At 31.3% G+C, this 10,281-nt stretch overlaps 1 protein-coding gene and 1 pseudogene across 1 annotated transcript; one reads left to right on the top strand and one right to left on the bottom strand.

Annotated features, from left to right (window-relative positions):
- The first annotated feature begins 7,490 nt into the window (after nucleotides 1-7,490).
- LOC144547927 (17.8 kDa class I heat shock protein-like) lies at nucleotides 7,491-7,931 on the top strand (annotated as a pseudogene).
- A 110-nt stretch (nucleotides 7,932-8,041) lies between these two features.
- LOC144548016 (uncharacterized) lies at nucleotides 8,042-9,227 on the bottom strand. Its single transcript, XM_078296704.1, has 2 exons — nucleotides 8,346-9,227; nucleotides 8,042-8,239 (listed from the first exon to the last, which is right to left on the bottom strand). Exons 1-2 carry the CDS (start codon nucleotides 9,178-9,180, stop codon nucleotides 8,211-8,213), a joined length of 864 nt encoding a protein of 287 aa, XP_078152830.1. The 5' UTR covers nucleotides 9,181-9,227; the 3' UTR covers nucleotides 8,042-8,210.
- Nucleotides 9,228-10,281: the final 1,054 nt, after the last annotated feature.

The raw sequence follows: 10,281 nt of genomic DNA, 5'->3' as shown, positions 1-10,281 counted from the left end.
TATTGCTGATAAATTAGGAGCAGATCGATTTTCCTAATCGAATTGTAATATTAATTTCAGGGATATTACAATTGTCTCTTTGCTCCTCCTTTAAAGTTATGAGAAGGGGTGTCAATGACACCCGTTTACTCATTTACCCTACCCGTATCATATTAGATAAGATGGGCATGGGTAAGAATTTTTTTTCATTAACTTATTGGGTATGGTTATGGGTAAGAATTTTTTTTCGTTAGATAAATAGGTATGGGTACAGGTAAATGTTATTTCGTACCCATTGGGTAACAGGTAATTATATAAAATAAATTATATCATAAGAAGAATATTATGCTAAACATTTTACTTTTTTTTATTTGAATATTTTATTATTTAGTTAAGGAATTGAATTTGTTAGAAGAGATATTTGTGATTTTGATTTTTTTTTCCTTAATAAAAAGTATTACTTGGAATTAATTTCATATTTATATTTTAATTTTATATTAGAAATTATGATTGCATATGTATGATATGATAAGTTTTGATGGTTTATTTGTAAAAATAATAAAACTATTATATTTGTATTATTCATTATTCGTCTACTACCATTTCGTTACCCGCTAATTTTAACGGGTATGGATAGGGTAGGGTAAGGAAAATTTTTAACAGGTATGGGTAGGGTATGGATAAGGTCAATTCTTAGTGGGTATGGGTATGAAAATGGTTCCACTCTATCCGTATCGTACCCATTGACACCCCTAGTTATAAGCTGTTATATTATTGAAAATATGTTAAATTGTCTCTTAATTTCCATCTAAAATTGTCTCTTAAAATCTAAATTTTAATATGGATAATAAATTTGTCATTTAATCTCCTGGTGGGAGGCTACATGTAATTAATTGAGTAATTCTTTGAAGCCTTCCGAAAATCTGAAGCTAAAATTCATATATAGCTAAAATAAGCTTAGTATTTATCAATTTAATATCGTGGCATTTAATTTCTTCAATTTTAAAACAAGGAGCCGTATAATTAAATCTATTTCCTGCTTAGAGAAGCTGCCTTTGCCTGGAAAGATTTTAAATCACTGTTCATGACTTAAATATATAAGGGAGATTCCAGTGGTGTTGAGAGATGTTATCTGATCAAATGCATAAGAGATAAAGCTAGTTAGATCGCTCCGAGTATATGATAAGAAAATACAATTGTTGAATGTTTTCAAATAAAAAAATATATTTATTTTTGGGTCATTTTATTTCTTTTGAAGGATGTTTTGATGTCTGTGATGTGCTTTAATTATATGTTTTGGTTTTCTCTCTTATCTGATTGATTAATTCAGTCAGCTTTGATGATTATATTCATGAATTATCTAGAGATAAGTACTGTTATCACAAACTGCAAATATAATCAATAAAAATATATTCACACAACATTTCATTAGGGCCTAATTCTACTTGGCTCATAACCTGCTGGTAGAGGTGGAGTACTAATCAGGGGAAAAATTAGAAAATTGAGATTAAAGACGACATTAAATAAATAATTATAGTGTAGTATTATATTATAAGGGAGACTAATAGGTAGAAGTACTTGTAAAAATTATTAATAATTATAAAGATAAAACTGCTAAGTTTTAATTTATAAGCTAGGGTGAATTACTCACAGAGGCGAATTCAAGATTTTCGTTAGGAGGGGGTAAAAAATTATCGAATCGAATTTAAATAGATAATCGGGTTTAAATCCATTAACTAATTGGATATTGATTTGATGGCACAAATCTTAATAAAATGTATATTGCATTGGAATTTTACCCGTTGATTTAATTAACTTTTCTTAACGCATGCAGTTGAGAATACAAACATCGATCCAAGGTAAACTCTCTCCAGAGTCCAGATGAACCTTAATTAACTGAACAAATGTTTCATATTAATATTTGAATTTTCAACTAAAAATCCTAATTTGAAGAGCCCTTGTACGGGGGATGCTTTGGGTAATCTACGAAGACCTAATTATGATCATAAATCTGTAACAGAACATGAGTTTTTTTGTGTGTGTCTAATCCGTATTGGATGGATTAGATTGTATATCATAGTCATGCTCATTTGGACTCTTTTTCCAATCAGAGGAAAAAAATTGGATTTGTTGCATGAACACTTGTCTCCAGATTTTAAATTAAAAAATACATGAAAACCTAAAGTTGGTGATGAGCCCCAACACAGATGTATGAATTACCAAATTCATTTCCATACAAAAGATGTGATGCTGCTTGTACATGTAATGAAAGCATATATATATGTATCATACTGCCAATCTATAGGTTAGAATATTTTGTAATTTTTCCATCAAAATATATGCTTTAATTTTATTAATTTCTTTGGTATTTTGTAATGAAATACAGAGCATCTTTCAATGTTTTGTAATTGGAGATCAGAGAAAATCAAGAAAATATATTACAATCAACATCTTATTACAGAGGTTAGTATTAAAGAATCAAAATAAAATATTGAATTCTTGCAATGCATTAACATTTTTTCTAACATATAAAAGAAAAACCATTATAATACTTTTTGTAGAAAAATAGATTTTGAAAAATAGATGCCTTGCAAGGATTATGTTGGTCTGGCCTCCCTCTCTCTTGGTATGCAGACTCTCCCTCCATCTTTTTTTTTTTTTTTTTTGGAAAACTTGACAAGAGCTGCCAAGCTGTTAGACTCTCTCTCCCTCTGGCTCTCTCTCTCTCTCTCTATCTAACCAAACTATATTTTCAAATTCAGGTTGGCCAGGCCTTTGTTTTTGGAGAGTCTGTCGCCTCTCTATTTGTCTACCATTACGGTGAAAGTGACTCGTATATCGTACACATCATTAGCTTGGCGATCAAATTCTTATAAGCTTTCATTTTAATTGTATGTCTATCATGCAACCCGAGGTGGGACTATGTACCGATCGAGGTTGAGTCTGCATATACGTTTTCTACACATTTTGGAGCTTTTTTGAGACGTGTCATTCCACACACATAGTAAGTTTTTCTCACAATCATTTCCTAAATAAACAAATTATATAAATCTAAGTGTGCATGCAATGTGTAAATTGTTGTGCAATTAATTAATTAATAATATAATGAGCTAGGTTTAATATATATTCTAAAGGCGCATAATGAAAAAGTGTAATTGATTTTATTATTCTAATTGCAGGTGTATGTTAATGGGAGTTGTTTTCTGTGCCCGGTTGTCGCACGCCTTTTTACTGACAAATTGTGCACGTACCCAATGCATAATCTCAAGATAATGAGCAAAAATATGATGACAAGCTATGTTGCATGGATATGGATACGGGTATCGTATTGGATACCATACAGATACGGCGATATGACAATTTTCAAAAATTAAGGATACGATACGTCTATTATATATATTATTGTTTATTATATTAATTATATTATTAATTTAAACTTGTATTAAATATAAAAAATTTGGGTAGTCCAAGTATATAATAAATATATTAGTTACTAGCTTTGAACAACAAAAGCTAAGTAGTGCAGTGGATAAGCACTATGTGGGTCTTGCCAAATGATCCAAGTTCGAATCCTCCTGGCACTAGAAAATAGTTTTGGCTAGGTCCATGCACGGTGCACCACCCAGATGTGCTGTTCATGTGCAGTTCACGGCTGCAAGTCAACCCGTATCAGAGACCGTATCAAGAGAGTAAGAATACGCTAGATGGTGTATCGGTGCCATATCGGTTGCGTATCGGTGATATGGATACAGATCCCAATGAGATGTATCCGAGTAACATAGATGACAAGAGATAACCAATGAGGTAACCAATTGATAGTTCATATCAATGCTTTTTCTCCAGCAATTATCACAAAAAGAAAACACCTCCCTTTTGTTTTGTTTTGTGAATACTGACAAAGAAATAAAAGAAAAACAAGTTTATTGCAGCACACATTTACTACTTTTCAGTTGATTCATTTTCTAATGACATAATTTCAATTCCATCCTAAACATTTTATGACATAATTTCATTCACAGGCCTATAAAAATATTAGAGGTATGTTGTCATCGATGAAACTACAACCATTTGATCTAATCTGATCAGAGCCAAACTGCTCTGCTTTATAATTAGGTTAGACTACTTGTCCAATCTGAGAAATTCATTTAAATTTAGCAGCTCATATCAATTATGGCACGACTGTACCATCACCAGAACAACATATGTTGATTCTAGTTGAAGCTCACCATAAGAAAAAACAAAATGTTTTTCAGAGATGGCTATTGAGCAAGCTAGTTGTACATTTTTGACTTGGTACAGGACTATAGTCCAGTGTTATAATAAACGAGCTAAACAGTTGACCAAATCACCACGAATAGACTTGGCAGAGGTGTGTTTGCAAATTCTTTTGATTAATCGGCTGTTTATTTCTGATTATTTACAATTATTCCCATTTATTTGTTTTCTTTGTGACTACAAAAACCGTCTTCCTTTAAGTCGGCTATTTATTGGGCCATGATCCATTATATATTGGGTCATTTAGTCAGTAAAATCGGCTGATATGTGCACATAACTTTAAGGAAAAGGCAAAATTATCTGCAAAATTTCAATAATCGGTTGCATACTCATTAATTGTTTGGCAATACCTTTGAGAAGTGGGAGGGGAGGAAGAAAACAATTAAAGAACACCTACATTTAATATTAAAAAACATTGATCCATTCAATTTTTAAAGTAATTATATAAAAAAGTTAAATAAGTAAGGAGATAGAAAAAAAATAAATGTTACGTTTTTTTTAGAGATATTAGATATTATGATGTTTTTATAGATAAATTGGATATTTCAAAAGTTTATATGGGCACACTAGAAATTTTCCCTTTAAAAATTCACAAGGAATTCTAATTCTAACTTACTTTTAAATTAACAACCTCTCACATGGAAAATTTAATATTTATATTACATTTGAATCTCTCAGTCTACAAAATTTTTCACGTACTATGATCATGGACGAAATTAAAAAATTAAGATAAAAAATGCTGAATAAGTTATTGCAGTATAATATTATTTTATAAGGGAGGCTAATAGATAGAGGTGATTATAAAAGTTATAAAAATATAAAGATAAAAACTGCTAATTAATTTAAAAGGGTTAATGAAACCAACAGTAACCAGCATTTATTCTGATACAATAAGATAAAAGTCTGCATCATCAACAACAAATGATGTATATATATTGTATGAATTTGGTAATTCATACAATAAAAGTCTGCATTTATTCTGATACAATAAGATAAAAGTCCGCATGAACGCTTCATCTTAAAAATTCAAAATATACATGAAAACATAAAGTTGGTGATGAGCCCCAAAACAGATGTATGAATTACCAAATTCATTTCCATACAAAAGATGTGATATTGCCTTCATGATGAAGATATATATATGTGTCATACTGCCAATTTATAAGCTACAATATTTTATAATTGTTCCATCAATATATATGCTTTTTATTCATTTGTTTGGTATTATGTGATGAAATATCAGAGCATCTTTTAATGTTTTGCAATTGGAGATCAGAGAAAATCAAGAAAATATATTACAAACAACATCTCAAGGTTAGTGTCAGACAATAAAAAAATATATTAAATTCTTGGTATGCATTAACATTTTTCAAGCATATAAAAGAAAAAAAAACATTAAAATATTTTTTGTAGAAACAAATCATAGAAGGACTATAATTAAAGAAGTAATTTAATTACGTGATATTTTTTTTTCTATCGTTGTAATAAATATCAGATCATTGTGTTTTACAAATATGACACAAACTATTGTATCCATAATTCAAAAAGCGTAGTTTTTCATATATTAATTTTGGTTCTTTAATTTGTGTTAAAAGTGACAGCTTGCTAATTTATTCAATTACGAAACTAAATTTCCTTGGTATGTCTTAGAGTTGAAAATTATGTTATGATTACATAACTATGACAAGTTTTATTTTATGATCAGTATTTACAATTCTGAAAAAGAAATATATATTTTATTGTTCTTTATGTGAGAGATATAAATTTGAAAAATAGATACATTATAAGAAATTCTTCTCTTTTATCTACATAAAAACTTTTTTTATTATATATTGTTAAATGGGAATTCACCTTCGAATTCTCAAAAAGAGATATAAAAAAATATAAAAAAATTTCAAAGTAATTTGTTACTCATGCAACAACTCAATACTTTCAATTCATATGCCCTCTTTTTCAAAATTTAATTTGTTTAATTTGTTCGCCTCTCTTTCTTCTTAATTAATAAATGTATGCAGGAGACAATATGAGAGACATAAGAAAACACGAAGGGAAAGTTTCATTGAGAAGAAATGAATTGGTTGAAGGTTCACATTTATTCCAAGTCAAATGTTACTGACTGTTATTAGAAAGAAACTGCAGTTGCCTCGTTCAATCATCACCTTTTAAGGTTGGCGAACACAAATGGATCATTAGTTTCTACACTCAGTACTATAAGGAGCACGCTTCAGTTTACCTATCAGACCAACAAGACAACACAATCTTATTATCACTTACACAATCTGTGTGCTTAATTGATTTGATGAGAAAGCTAGATTATCTTACCATAATTTAAATTACAAAATATTATCATATGATGTAATTCTATTGTAGATTGTTATCAAATACAAGATGTGCAAAATTCTTCTTCTTCTCTTCTTATTATTATATTGTGCAACTGAGCGAAGGCGACACAATTCTGAAACCAATCTTATACTAGAGGAAAATTATATTAGAGCATGAATAATATGTATTGTCAATAAACAAAAGAAAATTTCTAATCGTGTTTTTTTTCACCTGGGGGGAAGCTATGAGAATTCCGGGGACTTAATTTCTTATGTAAACATAAGGCTGGTCCATGATATGTTATATTTTTCAGATAAATAGTCTATTGATAAAATGCAATACTCTTCATGTGAAATATCGTATGTTCGAAATTCAAATAGAATATTGTATGTATAAGGATATTAATCAGTTGAGTTGCATCTCCAATTTGCTAAAATAAAAAAAAAACCACTAGAATACCAAACGCTACTCTGTTCAAAGTGTAGCACTTGTGCTAAAATGGACCTTAAAATTAAGCTCAGAATAGGTGCTGTCCTATGACAAATTTGTAGCCCCATAGGCCGTGGGCCTGGGTAACAAACAGGCCAACAGCTCAATCCATTTCATTTCAGTGTTCAAAACAATAAACAAAGAAGAGTCTACTCCTTTCAAGCAAATTCAAGATTGAATTTGTTAAGGGGGACAGACTTACACTCTCTAGCAGCTCTCACACTTGTCAAGAAATTATGTACACTTCACCTCTGGAGAACTCCCCACAATTAAACAAACCATGCTATATACATATAATATAGCAACCAAGCTGTACAGAGAGAGCATCACAAATTCACTATCATAAAGAGAAATTACTAGTTAGCCTAGAGAAAACACAACTTAATTCATAGTCTTCTTTACTAGTTCCAACAATTCAACAAAAAATGTTGATTGTTGGGAGCAACACTTTCGATCCTTTCTCGGTTGACATCTGGCATGCATTTCAGCGGTGCCCTCTTTCCTTGGCCATTGCCCCATTCAATGAGACATCTTTAGCCCATACACACGTTGATTGGAAGGAGACACCAGAAGCGCATGTGTTGAAAGCCGACCTACTGGGTGTCAAGGAGGAGGAGGTGAAGCTCGAAATGGAGGAAAGCAAAGTGCTGAAAATTAGCAGAGAGCGTAGCAGAGAGAAGGAAGAGAAGAATGAGAGATGGGACTGTGTTGAGCGCAGCAGCACAAGTTCTTGAGGCAGTTTAGGTTGCCTGAGAATATGAAGGTTGACCAAGTCAAAGCATCCATGGAGAATGAGGTGTTTACTGTGACGGTGCGCGCCTAATGAAGAAGTGGCTGAGGTTAAGGCTATTGAATTATCTTGTTAATTAATTTATTTTGGATTCTATTTACGAACCACATCCTAAGAAATCAGATTCAAATTGTTTTGAATCATGAAACAAATAAAAGTTTCTATTCGCAAAATTACAAGTAAAATCATAATTATCTAAAGCAGAAATGAAAATTAAGTTCCGCCTAAGAGACAATACTACAAATGTATCATATAAATTTAAATACAATCCAGTCTTCAAAAGTAATCTAAATGTTCCAATGGTCTCAACATCAATACTTTATTACCATCGCTCACATAGATGAATCTTTCATCATCACCTGATTTTCGATATTTTTGGCAACCCTGCAAAGATACACTAATGTGAGTTGTTGCACTTGAATTTATTCACCAAGTGTATCTTAATACAAAAGTTAAATTAACCTCCGAAAACTCAATTTGAGAAACATACCTTTCTTGAGACGCCATGCATGATAATTCAGACAATGTTTCTTCATATGTCCTACCGCACCACAAAAGAAGCAATCGATACATTCTGCATCCGCAGTTTTCTTGCCATCTTTCAGTTTCTTTTGGGTGCTCTCTGCAGCTTCCTTATTATCCTTTGGTGTGTTAGATCTCTCATGCTTCTTAGTAGTGTTATTCTTATAGGTGGAAGAAACATGAGCACTTATTGTCCGATCTGGCTTCAATCTTTCCTCTTCCTGCACACAATGTGAGATGAGCTCATTGAGAGACCAAGTTTCTGTCTGACAATTATTGCTCGCCTTAAAATGTCCAAAGTATGTTGGAAGGGAGATCAAGGCCAAGTTCACTAAGAGATCTTCAGAGATCTCAAGCTTGAGAGCCCTTAGCTTTGAAACAACATTATACATGTCCATGATATACTCTCTAATATTTCTATTTCCTTCATATTTCATTGAAACAAGATTCGCTAGAAGTGCACTAATTTCAGACTTTTCATTTTTAACAAATCTTTTCTCAATTTCCTTCAAAAATTCCTCTTCATTTCTAACAAACTTCTTCTCAATGTCCTCCAAAAATTCTTTAGCGGTTTCAATCTTATCCGAAAAGGCACCCCGAAATTCCTCTGGCATGCACATCTTCATTATCACAAGACACATGCGATTTGACCGCTCCCACTTTTCTTTATCCTTTTTCTCATCAGAGGTACTTTTGTCATTAATAGTGGGAGCAACAACTCTAAATGCAAGGTCCAAATCCATGATACCGAGAACTAACATCAAGTTCTCTTGCCACAATTTAAAGTTGGAACCATTCAACATAGGAATGTCGTTGAGGCCTGTAGGAATGTTAGCTGAATATAGCGAAAAAAAAACATGATTTAGAAAACAAATTTCATAGGCTTTAATTCAAATAAAGGCCAAACGAGACCAACATGGATGACACAATTTTTTTTTTTTTTTTTGTAACCATATACACTAAATCACAATCAGGTACGTTTTCAGAAAAAAAATCAGGGACCATTAGAGGCACTTCAAATTATGACTTTCCTAGACAAACTTTCCTTAAAAATTGGTTATTTGTAGTATTGCAATATATCTTAACTCTCAAATCCACATTTGATGAGTTACGAAACCTAGACTTTAGACAGCAACATTGGTGAGTGTCTTTAGACAGAAACATTAAATTCTTATGATACTTTAGTGTAGTAATTAAAATATTGATGATTTAATAACATAAAAATTACCTAGACTTTCTTTGGACTGACTATATTATTTACGTGTAAAACCAAATAATCACCACTATATTTATCACCACAACCACATGAACGTTTAATTTTAACAAGTATTAACCTTCATTTGGGTTGATTAATACTTACTCATTGCATGCACACAAAGCTTGTTATGCAATGAACTCAAATTAATCTCATGAAAGAAGCCATTTTGGCGGAATTATCACTTAATTAACTCAAATTCAAAGCATATCTCCATTCTATTATTAAGCACGTTGGGTGTCCGATCTGCCAACGACTATGATTGAAAGATGAAACTTCAGATTTGATCTCAGCTCTCCAATTACATAATTTGTCTTCTTTTGATTAAATGCATCTATTTTATGTATAAAAGTCTAAATTTAGTTAAAAACATACTCACCACATGTGCTGCCACACGATATGTTACAATTAAAATTGAACAAATTCTGAAATTTAGTGATATATTTATTCATTTCCTTATTTTTTTGTTTCTATATTTCTCCTCTTCAATTGAGAAGACTTCACCTTCCATTTTCTTATTTCTTTGTTTCCTTACTTCTTCTTCGTTTCTATACGGATCATAATGGAAATCAATTTTTTTTTATTTCCTTATTTCTCTTTCTTTGTTTCTATACATATTGGTGTGGGCAATTTAAAATATATTTTCAAT

The sequence above is a fragment of the Carex rostrata genome, chromosome 32 (genome assembly GCF_964058835.1).
Source record: "Carex rostrata chromosome 32, lpCarRost1.2, whole genome shotgun sequence".
NCBI classification, from domain to species: Eukaryota; Viridiplantae; Streptophyta; class Magnoliopsida; order Poales; family Cyperaceae; genus Carex; species Carex rostrata.
Note: the sequence above shows the minus strand (reverse complement) of the source record. Positions and strands in the feature narration are given on the sequence as shown.